The sequence below is a fragment of the Scyliorhinus torazame genome, chromosome 11, assembly GCF_047496885.1.
Source record: "Scyliorhinus torazame isolate Kashiwa2021f chromosome 11, sScyTor2.1, whole genome shotgun sequence".
Classification (NCBI taxonomy): Eukaryota; Metazoa; Chordata; class Chondrichthyes; order Carcharhiniformes; family Scyliorhinidae; genus Scyliorhinus; species Scyliorhinus torazame.
Genome location: NC_092717.1, coordinates 100,944,769 through 100,968,821, shown reverse-complemented (window position 1 = coordinate 100,968,821; position 24,053 = coordinate 100,944,769). Strand labels below are relative to the sequence as shown.

Below are 24,053 nucleotides of genomic sequence, written 5' to 3'. Positions count from 1 at the left end.
AATTTCAGCAGTGTAGTCACTCCACTGACGGACTTGCTCAAGAAGCGTAACAAATTCCAGTGATCAGCGGAGTGTCAACAGGCATTTGACGGCCTGAAGGCTGTGTTAACCACTGCTCCTGTGTTAGCCATCCCAAATTATACCAAACCCTTCAAAGTGGCTGTTGATGCGAGCGATGTGGGCGTAGGTGCTGTGCTTCTACAAGACGATGACGAAGGGCTAGAGCGGCCTGTTGGTTATTTTTCAAAGAAATTGAATTCTCGCCAGAAAAAGTATTCGACGATTGAGAAGGAGACTTTGAGTTTGGTGCTGGCTTTGCAACATTTTCACATTTATGTGATCAGCAATCCATCTGACACCATTATATATACTGATCATAATCCTTTGACATTTTTGGAGCGATTCCGGAATAACAATGCAAGGCTGTTTCGCTGGAGTTTATTGTTACAGCCATTTCATTTTTTAAAAAGTATATGTGGCAGGACAGGAAAATGTGATAGCCGATGCTTTGTCACGAATGTGATCAATTGAGAAGGTATTCGGTTGGAGGAAGAAGAATGAAGAAAAATGGACCATATTATTATACCTGTTTGAGTGTGTTGTTTTCATTAAATGAAAATGTATATTTACTGTGTGCATTTCTTAGTGGATGGTGCAAAAGTGAAAAATGAAACCATCTTGAAGTTGATGGTTTATTTTTTTTTCTTGGGAGGAGGTGTCATGTGAGAGTACCTTTAAGAAAAGGATGTTTAAGCAATGTACCTTTAAGAAAACAGTGATGTCAGAGAGTGGGTGGAGGTGAGCTCAGTTCAGCCATTTTGAAGTTTCAGTTTGGAGGAAAAGAGTTTGGGGAGTGTCTGTTTGCAGTGAGCTGGATCTGTTGTGATTTCTGCCATGAAAGACTATCTCTGGATCATTTGGGTGATTTAAACTCTAATAGTAAAGCCTTTAACCTGATGTGATTCTGTTTAAAGGTGTTAAGTCTCTTGGAAGTTTGAAGGAACATTTTGAGGGATAATTTACTGTTGTAATATTTTTGGAGTTATCTTTGAAGTCAGGGGTGTTAAGAGATCCAATGTTTATTGAAGATGTTAAGTTGAGTTCATGGAATAAACATTGTTTTGTGTTTAAAAACCCACATGTCCATAATTGTAATCCCACACCTAGGGAATAAGCCATGTGCTCGGAAAAGCAACAAAAGCGTTAAAGGTTGAACTCCATGATACGTTTTGGGGTTCTGAAAACGCCTCGCCCATAACAGTGGCTACTCTGTTCTGCCTTTTGGTGTTAAGTCTCTTGGAAGTTTGAAGGAACATTTTGAGGGATAATTTACTGTTGTAATATTTTTGGAGTTATCTTTGAAGTCAGGGGTGTTAAGAGATCCAATGTTTATTGAAGATGTTAAGTTGAGTTCATGGAATAAACATTGTTTTGTGTTTAAAAACCCACATGTCCATAATTGTAATCCCACACCTAGGGAATAAGCCATGTGCTCGGAAAAGCAACAAAAGCGTTAAAGGAGGAGGTTGGTTGAACTCCATGATACATTTTGGGGTTCTGAAAACGCCTCGCCCATAACAGTGGCTACTCTGTTCTGCCTTTTGGCTCGTATTTTACACTATCTCACTTAAAAGTCTATATGGATCGCAGTTTGAGAACCATTGACATAAGACACTTTGAAAAGTATTGTCACTGGAATATTTTCTGAATACACAGAGACCAGCACCCCATTCACACACCAAGATGTGCAAAATATATATTTCAAGTAAGATAATCCACTCTAATGAACGAAAGCATGTCATGGGGCTGAACTTGTCGAATGGAGTCGGCACTATTTCTGGGTGCAGACCCCATTCTGAGGGGTAAGCAATCATGGGATGTGATTTTCCAGGAAGTTGGCCCTATTGGCTGGAGGATGGGTTTGCCAGCCAATAAGGGGCAGTGGGCATGGAAAGTAGGCTTCAAGTACAAGCCCAATTGAAAGGTATGATAACAGACATTATTATGACAGCCATATTGAAATGTTTTGGCAGGGAGAAGCAAGGAGCCGGAAAGGCAGAGGTCTGATACCTGTGGCAGGGTAACCAAGGTTTAGTGATGCTGCCCTCAGATGAAGCTGAAGGTCATTTGAGATAATTGAGGTATCTTGTTCCCTGTGAATGGCAGAAGTCAGGCCAAGCAAGGCTATCTGGAGGTAGCAGAGCTAGTGACCAGGTGCAATGCTGTGAGGAAGACCTGGGTGCAGTGCCACAAGTTCACTGATCTTCTTAATTCTACAAAGGAGGATATAGCAGGACACACAAATGACAGGCCGCCAGGCCTGTACTCATCAGCAAATACACCAGTTGTGCAGCCTGAGGGTGCATAGTGCTCCTAAAATGAAAGAAATGTCTGAACAGGGTAATTACCGACCTGTGAGCAAAGATCAAATCCCTAACGCTACTGAGAAGCACTGGTCAATGCATCATCTCATTTAAATGTGCAGCCAGAATTGGCGAGAGAGCCCAACATTGCCGTACCTCTCTCTCTCCCCTTTGCTCTTGCAGATTCACAGAGGCACAGGGGTGTCTCAGCTCATTTTCCTTCCGAGAATGGGGGAAGTGGCTCTTGACGGAAGTATAGCATTTAGGAGGCCTTTAAAAGCAACAAACTGGAAGGATGTAGGAAGCGAGCTTCAGATGTGGTGCTGAGACAGATCTGCCACCAGATGCTGGAGCAGAGATTACAGAATTGCACAAGGAACCAGAGTCAGAGATTGGAATCTCAAGGATTTAGGGCTGGCGAAGGTTGCAGAGATGGGTGGGCCAGGCTCTGGAGGGACGTGGAAAGAATTTTGAATTTAATGGGATGAAATGGTTCAACAGCACCAAATTACAATTCACAAAATCTTCACCCTGTCTTGGCTCATGCCCAAATTTCCTTTCCATTGATGACAGGCATCTGAAGCAACTTTCTATAGCAGGTTGCTGAAAAATGGTGGTTGGCGATGGAGAAAGGAACCACAGTGTACGTGTCAGGGTTATTTTCAAATACGGAGATCAGGCTATGGAATATACTTTCGGTGCCAGAGCGAAATTGTAATCAAAGGCCTGTCCAAGGCTTGGAATATAATGAGATGAAGACAACAAGAGTAGAAAGTTAGGGTTTTTTTTTCCATTTCCTGTGGGCCAGGAAGAGCAGGCATGTTCCTCTTGGCCACAGTAGGAAATGGTGGCCCCACCCAAGCCATATCTTGCCCCTTCACCCTTGACCTTGATGACCATCCACATGTCACTGACCCTCAGGCTCCAAAATCACTTACATAGCTTCTGGGAACCCTTACCGCAAGTCCCTACTGCTGCCCAAAATTCCACCAGCTCAGCCAAGGCTATTGCAGCATGAGGCCTAGGAGTTAAAATTTGAACACTGTGTAAAACAGGCCTCATGCTGCAGAAAGTTGGATCGTTCCTGCGTGTTTCAATCCTCAGCTATAGTTTATTCTTTCATGGGTTGTGGGTGTCGCTGGCAAGGCCAGCATTTGTGGCCAATCACTCATTGCCCTTGAACCAAGTGGTTTGCTATGCCATTTCAGAGTTAAGAGTCAACCCATGTTACTGTGATCTGGAGTCACATATCGGCCTGACCAGGTAAGGATAGTAGGTTTCCTTTCCTAAAGGATATTGGTGAATCAGGTGAGTTTACAACATTAAACATTAGTTGATATGACCACCATTATGGAGACCAGCATAATAATTCCAGGTCAATAAATCTGGAATAAATCCATATTTAAATTCCATTTGCTGCCGTGGTGGGATTTGAACCTGTGTCCCCATTGCATTAGCCTGGGCTTCTGTATTATGACAATACTACTGTGTCACCATCTTCTCCTAAAATGTGCCCAATGTGGGCCTCAGAACCATGCCCCTGGGATGAAGTGTCTCATAATCTACCAACTGAGCTAACTGGGCTGTACCACTTTGATAGGAGCTTAAATTGGGCCTACAGAATTGCTCCACAAAGGTTGACGATGATGATGCTGCTATCATGTGCCAGGACCAAATTTGTTTTTTGTGGCATTCTGTGCTACGCATGTTTCCCAGGAACCAATCAGAAACAGGACCATTTACCATGATGTGTAAAGATTATGGAATGAAAAAAACGAGAATGGTCAGGTTTAAACAAAATGGACAGCAACACTAAATTTATTGAGTTTTCACTTGGTATATTAGCCCTAAATACGTCAGAGTGTTGCGAACAGCTCTCTCAGGTTATCTAGCACTTATTTGACCTAGTATAGTTTGGATGTGATTACCAACTCAAGATTCTGAACATTTGTAACTGAAGACAGCTTGGTAATCTTAGACAGTAGAAAAGAGCTTGTCTAAAGTTACTGAGGCAGTGCCGAAGGTAACACACCATCTTATACAGCTGGTATACAGTGGGATATTTTAACCCAGTCCCAACTGAATTTAGATAGCATTTTATCATTGCCCTCAGCCATGCCCAATCTGCCTCCCCTACAACGTTCCCTTTAGCCAAAACCTCCCATGGAGGCCGTACACAAGTAAGCCCCCTAATTTATGGCGCATGCACAGCCATGCCAAAATATTCATCGGGTCTTCACAATTAAACAAATCAGCCACACGTGAAATAATTGGAGGATATGTTGTCCCCACGCTAAGAATTATTTTGTAACTGCTGCAAACATATTACAATTTCTTTACAGGCGAGTTGGATTGGATTGGATTTTGTTTACTGTCACAGTGAAAAGTATTTTTCTGCGAGCAGCTCAACAGATCATTAAATACATGAAAAGAGAAGGAAATAAAAGAAAATACATAATAGGGCAACACAAGGTACATAATGTAACTACATAACACCGGCATCTGGTGAAGCATACAGGGGTGTAGTGTTAATGAGGTCAGTCCATAAGAAGGTTGTTTAGAAGTCTGGTAACAGTGGGGAAGAAGCTGTTTTTGAGTCTGTTCATGCGTGTTCTCAGACTTTTGTATCTCCTGCCCGATGGAAAAAGTTGGAAGAGTGAGTAAGCCGGGTGGGAGGGGTCTTTGATTATGCTGCCCGCTTTCCCCAGGCAGCGTGAGGTGTAGATGGAGTCAATGGAGGGAGGCAGGTTCGTGTGATGGACTGGGCTGTGTTCACGACTCTCACGACTCTGTGCTCAGAGTAATGAGAACCCTTTATTGATAATTAAGTTGGTATCAAATCATAGTCGAGAATGCCAATATAACCTCAACTAAATATTAAGAGGGAAAAGTAAAAGCATAAAAAATATATTTCAGTATACCAGTCGCTACACTTGTCCTGAAGCCCAAGCTGGCAATAGTTTACACTGTAAATTATTTTACACAAGTAGAAAACTGTTCCAGAAAGTAAACGATTTTTCAGAAAAGCCTCCACAGGATTGTCTAAATTTTCTTCAATATGTTTTCAAACTTCAGCCACAAACGTGTGATAAACACATCTCCGCCCTTCTTGTCAAATGTATAAAATTGATATTCTGTGGAGATTTTCTAGTCATTTGAATCTTTCCTTTATCCATTACAAACTGTCACTTTCCACAGAAACTTGTTTGCATGAATCACTCTTACCCATCCACTTGAACTCATTGTAATTCTGTTGTAACTCATTATAAACTCAACAAATATTGGACAAGAGTTTCTGCTTTGGGTGTAATTAGTGTCCCAGGTTCAAGCAGTACATAAAAATTGCACTAGTTTAAGGGGGGGGGGGGGGGGGGGTTTGGCTCAAATTTCCACACAAACTAATTTTCCTTTTACATAGATTACATAGAACAGACAGTGCAGAAGGAGGTCATTCGGCCCATCGAGATCCACTTAAGCCCTCACTTCCACCCTATACCCATAACCCAATAACCCCTCCTAAACGTTTTGGATACTAAGGGCAATTTAGCATGGCCAAACCACCTAACCTGCACGTCTTTGGACTGTGGGGGGAAACCGGAGCACCCAGAGGAAACGCACGCAGACACGGGGAGAACGTGCAGACTCCGCACAGACAGTGACCCAGCGGGGAATCGAACCTGGGACCCTGGCGCTGTGAAGCCACAATGCTACCGTGCTGCCCACCAAATGAAATATCTTTCATGGACCATTGTAATCTGGAAATATTTCAGAACATAACTACAAAATCTGCATTGCAACCATTTCTTGATATATTTAAGATCAGTAACCTGAAGCAGTCTGATTAATGCGACTGATATTGGGTTAAGACAAATAATAAGCATTTTTAACCAGTGTCTGAAGTCCAGTGTCTAAAATTGAATAACTCAATTTTAAATAACTGAAAATGACTTTTAAAGATATACAGGATCTTTGCTAGCTATGTTTGTGTACAGTACGTTTCTTTCTAATTTAAAAAAAATTATATTCAAAAGCTTTAAAGTGTCTATTAATGTCCTTTGTTAGTTTGTTATTTACAGCACAGAAGGAGGCCATTCAGCCCATCGTGTCTGCACCAGCTCCCCAAGAGCAACTTAGCCAGTCCCATTCCCCAACCCAAACTCCGTAGCCCTCTAAATTCATCACTTTCAAATATATATCCAACCTGCATGAGGGCGGGAGGAGTGGCAGCATAGAACATAGAACATAGAACAATACAGCGCAGTACAGGCCCTTCGGCCCACGATGTTGCACCGAAACAAAAGCCATCTAACCTACACTATGCCATTATCATCCATATGTTTATCCAATAAACTTTTAAATGCCCTCAATGTTGGCGAGTTCACTACTGTAGCAGGTAGGGCATTCCACGGCCTCACTACTCTTTGCGTAAAGAACCTACCTCTGACCTCTGTCCTATATCTATTACCCCTCAGTTTAAAGTTATGTCCCCTCGTGCCAGCCATATCCATCCGCGGGAGAAGGCTCTCACTGTCCACCCTATCCAACCCCCTGATCATTTTGTATGCCTCTATTAAGTCTCCTCTTAACCTTCTTCTCTCCAACGAAAACAACCTCAAGTCCATCAGCCTTTCCTCATAAGATTTTCCCTCCATACCAGGCAACATCCTGGTAAATCTCCTCTGCACCCGCTCCAAAGCCTCCACGTCCTTCCTATAATGCGGTGACCAGAACTGTACGCAATACTCCAAATGCGGCCGTACCAGAGTTCTGTACAGCTGCAACATGACCTCCCGACTCCGGAACTCAATCCCTCTACCAATAAAGGCCAACACTCCATAGGCCTTCTTCACAACCCTATCAACCTGGGTGGCAACTTTCAGGGATCTATGTACATGGACACCTAGATCCCTCTGCTCATCCACACTTTCAAGAACTTTACCATTAGCCAAATATTCCGCATTCCTGTTATTCCTTCCAAAGTGAATCACCTCACACTTCTCCACATTAAACTCCATTTGCCACCTCTCAGCCCAGCTCTGCAGCTTATCTATATCCCTCTGTAACCTGCTACATCCTTCCACACTATCGACAACACCACCGACTTTAGTATCGTCTGCAAATTTACTCACCCACCCTTCTGCGCCTTCCTCTAGGTCATTGATAAAAATGACAAACAGCAACGGCCCCAGAACAGATCCTTGTGGTACTCCACTTGTGACTGTACTCCATTCTGAACATTTCCCATCAACCACCACCCTCTGTCTTCTTTCAGCTAGCCAATTTCTGATCCACATCTCTAAATCACCCTCAATCCCCAGCCTCCGTATTTTTTGCAATAGCCTACCGTGGGGAACCTTATCAAACGCTTTGCTGAAATCCATATACACCACATCAACTGCTCTACCCTCGTCTACCTGTTTAGTCACCTTCTCAAAGAACGCAATAAGGTTTGTGAGGCATGACCTACCCTTCACAAAGCCATGCTGACTATCCCTGATCATATTATTCCTATCTAGATGATTATAAATCTTGTCTCTTATAATCCCCTCCAAGACTTTACCCACTCCAGACGTGAGGCTCACCGGTCTATAGTTGCCGGGGTTGTCTCTGCTCCCCTTTTTGAACAAAGGGACCACATTTGCTGTCCTCCAGTCCTCTGGCACTATTCCTGTAGCCAATGATGACATAAAAATCAAAGCCAAAGGTCCAGCAATCTCTTCCCTGGCCTCCCAGAGAATCCTAGGATAAATCCCATCAGGTCCCGGGGACTTATCTATTTTCAGCCTGTCCAGAATTGCCAACACCTCTTCCCTACGTACCTCAATGCCATCTATTCTATTAGCCTGGGGCTCAGCATTCTCCTCCACAACATTATCTTTTTCCTGAGTGAATACTGACGAAAAATATTCATTTAGTATCTCGCCTATCTCTTCAGACTCCACACACAATTTCCCATCCCTGTCCTTGACTGGTCCTACTCTTTCCCTAGTCATTCGCTTATTCCTGACATACCTATAGAAAGCTTTTGGGTTTTCCTTGATCCTTCCTGCCAAATACTTCTCATGTCCCCTCCTTGCTCGTCTTAGCTCTCTCTTTAGATCCTTCCTCGCTACCTTGTAACTATCCATCGCCCCAACCGAAACTTCACACTTCATCTTCCCCAAAGTGCTCTCCTACCTCCAAATCCAACACCTGGCCTGGTTCATTACCCAAAACCAAATCCAACGTGGCCTCGCCTCTTGTTGGCCTGTCAACATATTGTTTCAGGAAACCCTGAATGTAAAATCAGGACCAAAATCCAACCTGCATGAGGGTGGGAAGAGTGGCAGCATGTAAAATCAGGACCGGAATACAACCTGCATGAGGGTGGGAGGAGTGGCAGCAGGTAAAATCAGAAATCTCTAGTGTCTTGAGGAGAATTTCTTTGATCTTACTGCCCAATGAAGGTGGGATTGATGGATCTGGTTCTGGGGAATGAGGTGGATCAAGTATCAATATGGGAACAGTGATCATAGGATCATGAAATTTATATTAGTTATAGAAAAAGACAAGGAGCAATTGAGTGGAAAAATCCTTAATTGGAGGAGGACAATTTACAGTGGGTTGAGAACTGACCTGTCCTGCACAAACTGGGCAGAACCGTAATGGAACAAAGCATTCCCTTTAAAGATGTGATTGCTTGGGTACAGTCAAGGTACATTCCAACGAGAGGGAAAGGGAAGGGAACCACAGCCATAGCTCCCTGGATGATGGAAGAGATAGAGAGTGGGCTGAAACAGAAAAAGGGAGCATATGATAGTTGTCAGATTGACAATACAAGCGAGAACCAAGTCAGTGGTTAGCACTGTTGCTTCACAGCGCCAGGGATCCGGGTTCGATTCCCGGCTTTGCTCACTGTCTGTGCGGAGTCTGCACGTTCTCCACGTGGCTCCATGGATTTCCTCCAGGTGCTCCCGTTTCCTCCCACAAGTCCCGAAGACGTGCTTGTTAGGTGAATTGTACATTCTGAATTCTCCCTCTGTGTACCCGAACAGGCGCTGGAGTGTGGCAACTAGGGGATTTTCAGAATAACTTCATTGCAGTGTTAATGTATGCCTACTTGTGACAATAATAAAGATTAATATTATTATTAATTACAGAAAGCTCCTAGGGGCATTGAGAAAGAAAATGAAGGAGGCAAAGAGTGAGTATGAGAAGAGACTGGCAGCCAACATAAAAAGGAATCTAAAGGACTTCTACAGGCCTATAAATTAGTAAAAGGCTAATAAGAGGGGGATGGGACTGATTAGGAAACAAAAAGGAAATCAATACTTGAAGGCAGAGGGCCTGGCTGATGTACTAAACGAGTACTTTGCATCAGTTTCTACCAAGGATTTTGCAAAAGTCATAATGAAGGAGAAAGTAACTGGGACACTGGATGGGCTAAAAATTGAAAAAGAGGTTTGCCTGTATTTAAAGTTGATAAGTCACCAGGGCCAGGTGGGATGTAAGGGGGTGAAAATTGTGGAGGCGATGGTCAGAATGTTCCTGGGAATGGAAGTGTGTATGTGGGGGTGAGGAGAGTGGGGCAAGGTGTGGTAGTGACAGAGGACTGGAGGATTGGAGAAGCACGGTAGCATTGTGGATAGCACAATTGCTTCACAGCTCCAGGGTCCCAGGTTCGATTCCGGCTTGGGTCACTGTCTGTGTGGAGTCTGCACATCCTCCCCGTGTGTGCGTGGGTTTCCTCCGGGTGCTCCGGTTTCCTCCCACAGTCCAAAGATGTGCAGGTTAGGTGGATTGGCCAAGATAAATTGCCCTTAGTGTCCAAAATTGCCCTTAGTGTTGGGTGGGGTTACTGGGTTATGGGGTTGGGTGGAGGTGTTGACCTTGGGAAGGGTGCTCTTTCCGAGAGCCGGTGCAGACTCGATGGGCCGAATGGCCTCCTTCTGCACTGTAAATTCTATGATAATCTATGATTGCAATTATTACACCTTTGTTTAAAAGGACTGTAGTGTAAGGCCAGCAGCTACAGGCTGATTGGTTTAGTCTCAGTGATGGGAAAGCTTTTCGAAACGATAATCTGAGACAGAATTAACAGCCACTTGGCTAAGGGTGACTTAATTATGAAAAGCCAGCATGGATTTGTTAAAGGCAAATCATGTTTAATTAATTTGGTTAAGTTTTTTTATAAGGAACATCCTGCAGTGATGTCCTGGAGCTGAAATGATTGACCTCCACCCACTACAGCCATCTTCCTTTGTGCCAGGTACGTCTCCAACCAGGAAAGGTTTTCCCTCTGATTTCCATTGATTCCAATTTTTCTCGGGCTCCTTAATGCCACTCGGTCAAATGCTGCCTTGATGTTAAAAGCAGTCATTCTCACCTCACTTCTGCATTCAGCTCTTTTGCCCATGTTTGAACCAAGGCTGTAATGAGGTCAGGAGCTGAGTGACCCTGGCCGAATCGAAACTGAGCATCTGTGAGCAGGTTATTGCTGAGTAGCTGCCGCTTGATAGTGCTGTTGATAGTCCCTTCCAAGACTGTACAGATGATTGAGAGCATCAGAGAATTACTCTTTAGGCGATTTTTTATATTCTTTGAAGTGGTGATGTGTCCTGGTTTGCAGATTAATGTCTGCGTTATAAAATCATAATTACGTTAATCTGGGAGAGAGGAAAGTCTATAAATAGAAGTAAATTCAATTTCAAACAATGGAGAGAGGTCTGTGCAACACGTACATTGAATGTATTACCTATCTGTAACAATAAATAAGGAAAATAGATTCAGTTAAAGACAATGATCAGATATTTAGTTATTGAATGTGATAAGTAATTGCATTATATCTCAGAATCAAAGGCGGCTCTGGGACAACTGGTGGATAAACCAGCTCAAAACCCTGAGACCATTAATCACCTGTAAAAAGGATTGCATTTTCTTTGATCACATATTGTGCCCCATTTCTACGTTACTTCCAAGAATCCTTCTTTTCAGACACAGAGAAGTTTCCGTTCCAAGCCCAAGTCCAATGGTAGGAGTGGGAAGTTGGGGTGATTGACGTTGGGAGAGTGGTGCGGGGGAGCACATTGAATCATGCACTGCTCAGCTGACTGTTCACCTGACTAATAATGCAACTGGGAGTATTATGTCACATTGCATGGTGGAGCGGGCAGAAAGCCATATGGCCTGCCATCATATCCAGGCACCATATTTGAAAGATAACCAGGCAGCCAGTGATTCAATGCACCAGGACTTCAGGGCATTGATATGGTCTCCAGAAAGCAGTGGGCACTGGCCCCAAGGTTCAGTGATGCCTCTCTAGAGACTCTCCTCCAGGCCGTGGGGATAGGTGGGGAGAGGGGTTGGGGGAGGGGTTGGGGGAGGGGGGGGTCGGTGGTAGATTTCCATGGAATGGGAGTGGGAGGCTCACGTGACTCACCATGTGGCCTGGCAACAGGTTGCCATGGTGACCAATAGAACAGAGGGGCTGAGGAGGAGCGCCTGTCAATGCAGGAAACACATGAATGATTTGAACCGTGCTGCCTGGGTAAGTGAGGTCAATTACTCTCGACACTCATCTCACTATTTTCTGAATCTGTCATGGGATGTGGGTGTCAATGACAAGGCTAGCGATGCTGCTCATCTCTAAAAAAGACCTTGAGGAGGTGCTGGGGTGCTACCTCACTGCAGTCTATGTGGTCTGCTGGTAGGGAGACAACTGCTGGAAGGGACCCAGCCACACTTAAGGCACAGATATTATGGGCTGGGGTGGGAACAGTAGAGGGCAACTTGCAGATGTTGATGTGGTACCTCTATTGCCTTTGCCCTTCCTGTTGCTAGAGATCGCGGTACTTGAGGGGCTGCCAAAGTAATCCTGGGGACTAGGAGCAGTGCATCTTTCACCTAGCCCACGCAGCTGCCAATGGGTCGGTGTTAATGCTGCTGGTTGACTTGCCAATCAAGCAGCCTGCTTCATCTTGGATACTCTCCAGCTTCCTGAGTGCTGCTGGAGCTACACTTGTCCAGACAAGTGGGCAGTGTTCCCTCAAACCCCTCACATACGCCTTGTACATGGTGGAGAAGCATTGGGGTGTCAAAATGTCACTTTTCAGCCACAGAACTAACAGCATGCGACCTGCTCCTGCATCAGATGTGCTCACAATCCATCCAACTGTCTTTATGCAGGAAAAGGCAGTGCACATGTGAGAGTGGAAGAAAATAGGAGAGGGCATGCCTGACTTCTGGCCAATCACAATTTGAGCAGCAGGCTGCTAAGCGGGCAGAGAAGGGTTGTGACCGTGCCTGTGCTGAGGCGACGTCAGCCTCCCCCAAGTAACCAGTGAGAAAGCCTGCTTAATCTCTGTAAATTGGAGTCTGCAGGCAATGCGCAATATAGGAGGCAGCCTTGGCAGTCACTCATTCTCTCCTCTCTCCATCCCTGGTTGCCAGCAGAAAGAGAGTGAAGCCAGCCCCTGCACCTGAACTCAGCCCTAGCCCGCTAGAGGCCATAGAAGAGGATGAGGATGACTTCTCACCTATCCAGCTGCCATAGCATTCACCCTCACCCAGTCCAGAGACACACACCTCACTGATCTAGTTTAGGCTCAGGATGGTCACCTCTGGTGGTCACCTCACAGACACGTGTCCAAAGTAGGAGAAGACAGTGACAGACAAAGTCCCCAGCACTCTGGGGACTGCTGGAGAAGAGGCCCCTTGCTAAGTCTGAGTCAGATGATGAGCCTCTGAGAGCAGTGATGGAAAAGACTGCAGTATCCAGGAGATGGAGGGGGCTGGTTTAGCACAGTGGGCTGAATAGCTGGCTTGTAAAGCAGACCAAGGCCCGCAGCGCGGGTTCAATTCCCATACCAGCCTCCCCGAACAGGCGCCGGAATGTGGCGACTAGGGGCTTTTCACAGTAACTTCATTGAAGCCTACTTGTACAATAAGTGCTTTTCATTTCATTTCATTCCATTCCATTTCATTTCATTTCAATAAAAAGAACAGCTATGTACATAAGACCATAAGATCATGAGACAGAAGAAGAATTCGGCCACTCGGCCCATCGAGTCTGCTCCACCATTCAATCACGGCTGATATTTTTCTCATCCCCATTCTCCTGCCTTCTCCCCATAACCCCTGATCCCCTTATTAATCAAGAACCTATCTATCTCTGTCTTAAAGACACTCCGTGATTTGGCCTCCACAGCCTTCTGCGGCAAAGAGTTTCACAGATTCACCACCCTCTGGCTGAAGAAATTCCTCCTCATCTCTGCCTTATGTTACCTTCACCCTTGGTCACTCTTGAATCCCCTCCCATCACTATAGAAACCATCACTATTATCCTTCAAGTGTCTTCCTTCCCCAATGATCCCAAACTTGTCACAATCCCCACAACCACCCCTGATCCTGCCCACTCCCAAAATCCATGTTAAACTTCTTATTCCCCCATGATCCCCCAGACGAGATCTATCCCCTCACACACTACCGCATCCAATTGCCTCCTCTCAGTCACAGCACCCTCTCTCACCACTTGGTTCACCCCTGCCTCCCCACAACTCCCCCCTTCCCCCTAAGATTCCAGCATTGATACCAATGACCCCTCCCTCTGAATATTCTCCTCCCCCCCCCCCCAATCCCCAAATTCAAGGCTTCCTGGTTCCTCCCCTATCCTACACTGTGTTCTAGCCCCACCACCCACTTTGTATTCCAATATTCTCCTCCATCTAAAGTTTTCCAACAGCACCTGGTCATTTCCAAGGTGCTAGTCGTACTTGGTGTTGTGTGGTCCTCCAGTGCTCTAGGCTGTGGTTTCTCAAGTGAGTGATCCCTCACCATGTGAATACGATGTTGGTCTGGTTGTGAATCAGAGCAGTGTGAAGGAAGATATGCTGGGGTGGGGGGGGGGGGAGAAACGTTCCAATCTGTTGCTGATTTAAATAACATTATCCCGATGGAAACAATCCAGCTCCTCCAGACCCATAAGTGGAGCTTTAAATTTTAACTTTTAAAAAAAATTCCAATTGAGGGGCAATTTAGCGTGGCCAATCCACCTATCCTGCACATCTTTGGATTGTGGGGATGAATGTGCAAACTCCACATGGACAGTGACCTGGGGCTAGGATCGAACCCGGGTCCTTGGCACTGCGAGGCAGCAATGCTAACCACTGAGCCACCATGCCTCCCTTTGAATTTAGCCTTTCTCACCTATTGCGCCTGCCCAGTTTTCCACAATGTCGAATGAACATGGTAGAAGGATCTAAAAATAGATTGCTTGTTGGAACGAAGGCAGGCAGCCTCATTATATTGTTTAAATAACCCGCTCCCTCTGAGCAAACTGCTTACCCACCTCGTCCTTCCTCTGTTAAAACCCAAAGTGGATGGTGTCAAGTTCAAGCGGATGGGTTCCTGGTTCTGATTTTTGCATTTTAACCTCTGACACAACCCCAATCCAGTTAAGCTTCAGTTCAGTCTGCAAATTTATTTCTCCCCATCCCCAAGCATTTACTTCTTACTAAAGATTATTTTCTCTAATTTATAGAGCTGCACATGAAATTGTGATCAAGACATGGATGTCAGCAATCAAGGCTTTGAAATTTGGATGAACACTCGCTTGATCCTTTTAGCCTTAACAAATGCTTCATGCTGTAGTATACAGAGTAAAATTCTCTCCCTCTACTTGAATGTGTTTCAGTTACAGAAGAACTGCATCGGTGTGACATTTCTGCACTTGCCTTACTGGCACAATAGCTGACAGCCAAATTGGAGTTTCCCAACCAACATGGGGAAGTTTAAATGCTTGGAAGTGTGTAATCAGCCACAGGCCACGGCGTGGGTGCAGTCAACGGCAGTCCTATAGATGGTGGCACAGTGGTTAGCACTGCTACCTAACAGCGCCAGGGACCCGGATTTGATTCCGGCCTTGGGTAGAACATAGAACATACAGTGCAGAAGGAGGCCATTCGGCATATCGAGTCTGCACCGGCCCACTTAAGCCCTCACTTTCACCCTATCCCCGTAACCCAATAACCCCACCTAACCTTTTTTGGTCACTAAGGGCAATTTATCATGGCCAATCCACCTAACCTGCCCGTCATTGGACTGTGGGAGGAAACCGGAGCACCCGGAGGAAACCCACGCAGACACGGGGAAACGTGCAGACTCCGCACAGACAGTGACCCAACGGGGAATCGAACCTGGGACCCTGACGCTGTGAAGTTGTGTAAGTTGTGTTATGGGGATAGGGTGGGGGGTGGACCTAGGTGGGGTGCCCTTTCACGGGTTGGTGCATACCCGATGGGCCGAATGGCCCCCTTCTTCGCTGTAGAAATTCTATGGAATCTAAAGAAGGACTCTCTTTCATCCACTCCCAGAGTGATGGCCTGACTGCCTTTTCTGATTTTTATTTGAATTTTTAAACATGCTGGTGAGAGGGCACCTCCATGTTGAAGCACCCTCTCAGCTATTTACCACCTATTGCAAGGTGCTGCTCCTCTCAAGCTGGTAGGCCCTCTTGCTTTGAGAGGCTGGTTACCACCTTAATTGAACAGGGAATCTTACCCCAGTTAATATTCCAAAGAGTGACTGTTCCCTGCTGACCTCAGTTCAGGACCCAGGAACAGTCCCGACTCCCATTTCCTGCGCCTGAAGTGAAAATTCAGTCCACTGTTTCAGGTCCCAATCACCAGAAAATGAACATTGTTCAAGAGTTAACAAGGATTTTGTTTCAATTCCCTTCCAGTTGGGTATCTGACATTCGCGAGGAAGTTAATTATAACTCCCACTCTTGCCCTCTGAGAATGTTCCTGGGAAGGGCTAATGTAAGCAGGGTCTACTCCCCAGGCAGATTTTTATCTTCAATAACTATGAACTCAGGCGAGGTTCCCACTACAAACAAGCACGGGCCCAAGTTACTTTGTGAAGCTGCAGCCTGCTGAACCCATGAGTGCCACAACAGCATTTTACTTTCCACATGTGCAAGACCCACATAGGGTCAGCCCTTGTATCACAATCATGGTGGAAGTCCACAGAGCACCCTGAAAAGGCACTAAAAAAAAGCATTTTAGATGGAATCCTTGTGAGCCAGGATGAGGAGAACTCCTGTAGACACACAAGGATGTTTTGGATTTTCCCTGCACTGGCTTCCTATGCTTTTCAAAAACTCCCAATCCCACCCTAACTGCTCTCACCCTTCTTTCTCACTCACATTGTCAGGGATCATTTCCATGGGTGTTTAGCAGAGGCCTGATCCTGTGTGACTTTCTGCTCTTGCCCACTGTTGATGGCATCATTCCTGATGTCTTCAGGCAGGGATTATTGTTAGGTCGGGAAATCCATGATCTTGGCCCATCGACAATTCAGGAATGCAGATGCAAATTCAAGTCAGGACGGTGTGCGACTTGAAGGGGAACCTGCAGGTGGTGGTGTTCCCATGCATCTGCTGCCTTTGTCTTTCTAGGCGATAGAGGTAACATAATACCTCCAGCAAAAATCAATATCTTCAGAGGAGCAGAAACAACAGAAATACATTGGGGACAAAGTCCTCTGACGAATGTCCCATGAATTTTCACATGTTAAAAGTGCATTTTCCTTACTTTAAAAAAAAATATTTGCATGTATTATATACCAACTTATAATACACACCCACGTACACACCCAGGTTTTCAATCCCTTACAATTTAAAACGGAGCATGCTGCACATGTAAATAATCAAGGTGCTATAAAAATAGAATTTCTACAGTGCAGGCGGTCATTCGGCTCATCGGGTCTGCACCAACCCACTGAAAGAGTACCCTACCTAGGCTTACTCACCCACCCTATCCCCGTAACCCCATTACCCCACCTAACTTGCACATTTTTGGACACTAGGGGGCAATTTATCATGGCTAATCCACCTAACCTGCACCTCTTTGGAGTGTGGGAAGAGAGCACCCGCAGAGAACCCATGCAGACACGGGGAGAACGTGCAGACTCCACACAGTCACCCGAGGACGGAATTGAACCCGGGTCCCTGGCGCAGTGAGGCAGCAGTGCTAACCACTGTGCCACCCAAAAAATAAAAATGTTTTCACAGTTAATTTCATAAAGTGCATAGCAACACCCAGAGGGTGAAATATCGAGCATCGAGTTCTGAAGTTTTATGATTTCTCCTTGGATTTCTGCCAAGAATTTTCAGTCTAATAATTTGCATGCATGGAGAGGCAATTATCAAAATATGTGTTTTCAGAGGACTGCGTGTATAATAGCCAAATGGTGTTCCAGAACACAAAAATGGTGATGAAAGAAAATAACCCCTCCCTCACAGACCCCTGACTAGCAAACCTATGCCAACATATGCAGTAATGAATATAAAACCAAAGCTAGTTTTAGGTGGAAGATTCAGCAAGAAAACAGATGGTGAGAGAACATCTAAAACCCAGAATCTCATTAGGAGACACAGTTTAGGAGCAATGGTCAGTGAAGTACATTAAAAATTATGTTATTTAATTATATATGCTGCCTACAAATAAGTTGAAAGTTTGTTATCTAATCAGAAGGTTCACAGGACTTCATAAACCATAATAGCAATGCAACATTTATAACCCTTCGGTGGAAACCAGTTAGGTTAAACTTGAAACTGACACCCAACATTTCTTGTATACTATATAGAGTTTAGTTTGCAGGTTTTTGGCTGAGTGTATTTTTGTGTTTGATGCATCATGCTGTCAGCAATGGAGCATTTTGCAATCATACCAATCATACTGATAGCTTAAAATATATACTGAATAGAGAGTTTACCATTCTCACCTCCATATGTTCTGCTAATTATTAAATGTTGGTGACTTTGTTGTATGAATGTTTACACACATCAGAGACAAGCTTCATATGGGTAATTACACACATTTGCAAAACCAACTGACCAGAAAACCACACACATTCTCTAAAGGCTATTATCCAATTTAAAGGTTTAATTATAAACTGTTTGAACTGTTGACATGATTCATTACAGGTGAACTTGGAATACAGCCTTGTAATTTCTGCTATTAATGTAGCAATTACCCTGATTTACCTCAGTCATTTATAGCTGTAATATTGAATGCTGAAAACACAAAAGGTTCTGAAACTGATATTACTGAGGTAGTTTTAATTTAAAAAGTGACGCAATTAGACTTATGAGATTCATTTAACACATTCCACCCTCGATGTAGCAATATATCGTTGCATCATTTCATTGAAAATTTGCATCAAGAGAAACGGCTTCACTTAAAGAAAATAGGTCTCTTTAACAAATTTCTGTTTCTGAAAAGCATGGATTTAAATTATTGTGCAAAATTATTTTTCTGGATGATGAGAGTGGAAGGTTTACCTGGCTGGCAGAAGGTTGGTGACAGTTCCCTGGCAACTCCCCTTGCAATGTCTGATTCCTGGCGTGCAGCTTGAGCGGCCCCATCTGCTGCATCAGCTTTAGCCCTCGCATGTGCAGTTCTAGATTAAAAAAACAAAGTAAACTTCAGCAAGTTATCGCCAGCGTTATTTTATCTTGCATTGTTTCTGGGCTTGATGAGTCTTTAACATAGGATCAAGTAATTTAGTGGAATTCTTCCCGTCTCTGTGCCCGTGCATCCCATAAACCAAAAAAACATGAATAGCAATGTAGCAATTTGTATGCATTCAAAAATGAATATCTACATTACATTACTATCAAGCACATAATCTATTAAAATGTGTCTCCTCAAATAGTTACAGCGACATAACTAAAGCATAGCTAAGTCGTATTGAATAAAGGCAGATGCCAGTAAATATAGTTTTTTACAGGCCAACAAAATAATTATATGATTATCAGGGGCAGTATTTAACAGACGTGTTAACCGCGGGCGCAAATCCGTTATGGCCACCAAATCTTGTGAGAGGGCCAAAACGGGATTTGCGCCAACGAGATTCCACTTTCAGATCTTCTCTCCACTGCGCTGGTGACGTGACCAGGTTCACACCCAGAAGAGGTGCGAACCTGATTTGCATGATTTTAAAATCAATTTTTAATATCATTAAATGGCTTTATGCCATAGCATCTGTCCACGTTGACGAGCCACCTCCTCCCTCTTTTCTCCCCCCCCCCACGGGGTGACCATACTGGTACTAATCACGACGGTCAGCAAAGGAACCTGGGGGCCCCAGGGATGAAGGCAGAGGCTGGGCCTTGTCCCCTGTCAAACCCTCCTCCATTGAGACGAGGGGAGAGTTTCCCTTTATATGTTGGGGGAGGGGGGGGGTTATTTTTCACCTCAGATTTCTGTGGAGCCCAGCTTACCAGCTCGATCAGGCCGCTCCGCGCTAGAGTGATGATGGAAACCATGCTCCTCGATTTTCTTTTCACTGAGTGTCAGAAGGGCTGGTGAGAAAACATGGCTATGTTTCTGGTGAGAAACACATAGAACAAACAGTGCAGAAGGAGGCCATTCCGCCCATCGAGTCTGCACTGACCCACTTAAGCCCTCACTTCCACCCTATCCCCGTAACCCAATAACCCCTCCTAACCTGTTTTGGTCACTAACGGCAATTTATCATGGCCAATCCACCTAACCTGCACGTCTTTGGACTGTGGGAGGAAACCGGTGCACCCGGAGGAAACCCACGCACACACGGGGAGAACGTGCAGACTCTGCACAGACAGTGACCCAGCAGGGAATCAAACCTGGGCCCCTGGCGCTGTGAAGCCACAGTGCTAATCACTTGTGCTACCGTGCTGCCCATCTACATTTTCAGTCAGAATCTGACACTTTGCCATTTTGTGGGGGGGAAATTCCACCCCAGAAATATTATAACAATAGTATGACATCTTTCCAAATTAATTCAATCTTTTTCCTGGAATTGTAATATTTCATTTAACTAAAAAGGACGTTGATTAAACCACATGGGCATGTCCTGGTATTATTTAGTAACAAAATGATGAAAACATGGTAAAGGCATCCTGTTTGAAAATGCAATAAATCAATTTTAATTTACATTAAAGCTATTTCTGGTATTTACTTCTGACATTGTCTTTAACATTCACTAGGCCTCTGCAGGATTTGTCAGTTTCATTAGTTTTCTTTTGCAAACTCATTGGAACTCGCCGTTTAATGAACAGAAGCCATTATACAGAGAGAAGCATTTAGATCAAACTTACACTGCTGCGCTTGTTAAAATGTCTGATTAACAGAAAAATAATCAACTCTCTTATCTCTAAAATGATGATGTGGCTTTACAGCCCTGTTGTCCAACAAGTTGTAGACCCAGCTGCAGTGTGCAGCAAACAGGTCATCTTGACCCCACCATATATTATTTCAGTAATGTGTTAGGCAGGCATGGTATTACATCAAATTCCTAAAATCTGTTGAAGATTGTGTGAAGACAATGGTGAACAGTGTGAACCATTGACCTGTTCCAGATCGTCATGAGCCCTCGGATGCCAGCTTCAATGTGGATAGATTTTTAAAACTTATTCATAGGATGTGGGCATGGCAAGCTTGGCAGCATTATTGACCATCATTAGTTCCCCTGAAGAGGGTGATGATGAGCCACCTTCTTGATCCACTGCCGTCTATGTGGTGTAGGTACACCCACAGTGTTGGAAGGGAGGGAATGCCAGGATTTTGACCCAACAACAATGAAGGAGTGGTGATATAATACCAAGTCAGGTTGGTATGTGGTTTGGAGGGGAACCTCCAGCTGGTGGTGTTACTAGGTATTTGCTGCCTTTGTCCTTCTGGATGGTAATGGCTGTGGGCTTGGAAGATGCTGTCTGAGGTGAGTTACTGCAGTGTAGCTTGTAGATCAGTAATTTTAAAACTCAGGGTTGTGACCCATGGGTGTCGGGAGGGTGGCGGAGTGATTGAACGCAGCGTTTCCGATAGCGGTAAGAAGCGCCAAACGGCCACGAGCGACTTTTAAAAATGCTGCCATCACCGGGTTTCAAGAATGCTGGTTGTCCCGATCATACATGTCCCCTCAGCCAGATCCAGCAGTGCGCAGGCCCAGAGTCCAATGGGGCAAACCGCCTCCTCCTGATATCAGTGTGCTGTCCCAGGACTAGATTAATAAAACAATGGAACATTCCCCCAGAAGCGGCGGCAGAGAGCAGGTGCACTGACGTTACATGCTCTGGGTGCAAAATCAGGGGCGAGATTCCTCCATTTTGTAGCTTCCAGCAAGCATGCAACAGGACTGTGTGAAGAACTGAAGATGGATCATTTTGTAATAAAGGAGACGATGGCCAGAGACACAAACAAGCCAGGATCTCATAATTGAATCTGTTGGAGTCCACGGCAGGACGAAGCAGTGCTTGTGTGAACTCCAAGACCTCTGGTGAACAAACAATTAAAAAGATACTAAAATCGGGAATACAGCAGTAAAAAGATGATTTCGAAGTATGGCATTGTTAATTTTGCCAATGCAAATCAGGATGCAAAGCCCATGTGTATTATGTGCAGGGAAGTACTGGTAAATGAAAGTTTAAAACCCTCAAAACCTCAAAGGCATTTGAAGACTAAGCATAGAGAGTTCGAGCACAACCTCTTGATTTTTTTCAAAGGATGCAGCGAGGATTTATATCGTCAACTGAAGACCTTAGCAGAAATGTAACTTGAATGATAAAGCAAGTAAGATTGTGAGGACCAAGCAGGCTCACCTGTCGCAATAATGGTGTGTCATGAAGGTCAGCCGGTGTGGGTCATAAAGGTCGGCATGGATCCCAAAGGTTAGCCGGTTGGCAAAAGTGGGTCCCGGAAATAAAAGTTTGAAAACACTGTTATAGATGGTACACACAGCTGCCACTGTGCGTCGGTGGTGGAGGGAGCAAAGGTTTGTGGATGGGGTGCCAATCAAACAGGCCACTTTGTCCTGGATGGTGTCAAACTTCTGGAGTGTTTTTGGAGCCACACTTATCCAGGCAAGTGTATTCCATCACACCCATGTGCCTGCTCAGGAGAGAAAACCGGCGTGCAACTCACCAGCTGCACAGCCAGCATTTTCTGTCAGATAATCCAGCACTAGGTGTAAAATGAAATGGAGGCTTGGTCATGCCGTCATGTTGGCGGATTGGTGCCAGAAAAATCTGGCAATGTCGGGAATCCCAATATTCATTTAAATGGACACCCCAACCACCCTCCCCCCTCCCCTCTCTCCCCAACCCCTCTGGCACCAACCTTGGATATGCTCCCTTGTAGTCCTGTGTACTCTTAGGGTGTTTTGTCTCCCCCCTTCCCCCAAAACTCTGCCCCGCCCCCCCCCCCCCCCGCCTGCATTTTATCTTTGTCTGGTTCCCGTTTTTAAAAAACCTCGCCAACAGGGGTAATTTCTAACTTGTGTGTGGTGGGGGAGGTATACTGCAGCGAAGCCCATTAATGGGAAGTTTATGTGTTGAAATAAGATTGCCGACCTTCCTGGGCGGGAACCCTGATACGTCACTGGCTTGGGGGGGGTGGGGAATGGAATCAGCAAACAAGATCTCACTGGCCAGGTTCTCGTTTTCCAGCTGTCGCAGGATTTTGCACCCACGTAGCAGTTTGCATTCACGGAGGATACAGGGGGTGCAAAACCCCTTCCCCAGACTTGTGCCTTGAAGATGGTAGATAGGCTTTGGTGATTCAGGAGGCCAGTTACTTGCCACAGGATTCCCAACCTGTGACCTGCTCATGTAGTCACAGTATTTATATGGCTAGTCTTGTTCAGTTTCTGGTCAATGGTAACCCCCCACCCCCAGGAGGTTTGTTAGTGGGGATTAGAATCATAGAATTTACAGTGCAGAAGGAGGCCATTCGGCCCATCGGGTCTGCACCCGTAACTCAGATTCTGCAATGGTATTGTCAGTGACAAAGTCCATTGCAGATAAGGTTTATGCCATTTGTGCCCAAACAGTTCTCTTTCATGTTACGTATCTTAAGATATGTAACACACAGATTCCTCTTCACTGTGCGAGATATACAGGATGAAACCTTAAGTTGAATTATTGCAAAACATAGAAATTGTTGCAGAAAAGGAGAAATTTGGCTAAAACATTAATTTCTTTAGCATCTCTGAGATTTTTACATCGCTTTCTGGGCTATAGACATTTATAACCAGCTTGCACATTACCTCAAAGAATTCCTGTCTCCTTTTCTGCCAAATAGAAAATTGACCTCTTCAACAGTAATTTGCTTCTACGCCTCAAGAATTGGCTGAGTTCCTCTTTCTGCCTGTCTGCTTTCTCATTGTGTCTGCATCTGTACCATCACCAGCCAGGTCCTTTGCTTGTAGCTCTCCTTAGTGTCTGGCAACATGACATCTGTATCTTAACATGAACCCATATTTCTTATCATCCAAGAAAGGTACAATTGATCCTTTAAAATTAATAGAAGGTCTTAAAAGTCCTTTCTCGCAAACATTTTTGAAAACAATTAGATTCCACAGTTAGGTTTTCCTTACTGTACCGCTTCTGGGTCAAAGGTCACCACACCAATGTCCATTGAATTGCTGACTCAAGAGTTGGAACAACAGCTGCTGTAGGGTTTTATCTGGAGACTCAGCAGAGGTGCCTTCCACAATTTATTGCAGAGGGGAATGCAACTGTAGCTAGAGCTCCACACTGCTCCCCTCTGTCCAGCTCAAGAAAATGTTACGGTATTGACCGCCCACAACAAAGGTGCTACAAACAACAATGAGATAAACAACTCGATCATCTATTTCATTGGTGTTTGATTAAACGGGGCTTCTGTAGAA

The 24,053-nt window shown here is 44.8% G+C and overlaps 1 protein-coding gene across 3 annotated transcripts in view; it reads right to left on the bottom strand.

Annotated features, from left to right (window-relative positions):
• LOC140385412 (junctophilin-1-like) overlaps nt 1–24,053 on the bottom strand; it is a 185,884-nt gene that overhangs the window by 53,404 nt on the left and 108,427 nt on the right. For all 3 annotated transcript variants that reach the window (XM_072467536.1, XM_072467538.1, XM_072467540.1), the window contains one exon: nt 18,685–18,803. In XM_072467536.1, the coding sequence (XP_072323637.1) occupies nt 18,685–18,803 (119 nt within the window). The remainder of the gene's footprint in view (nt 1–18,684; nt 18,804–24,053) is intronic.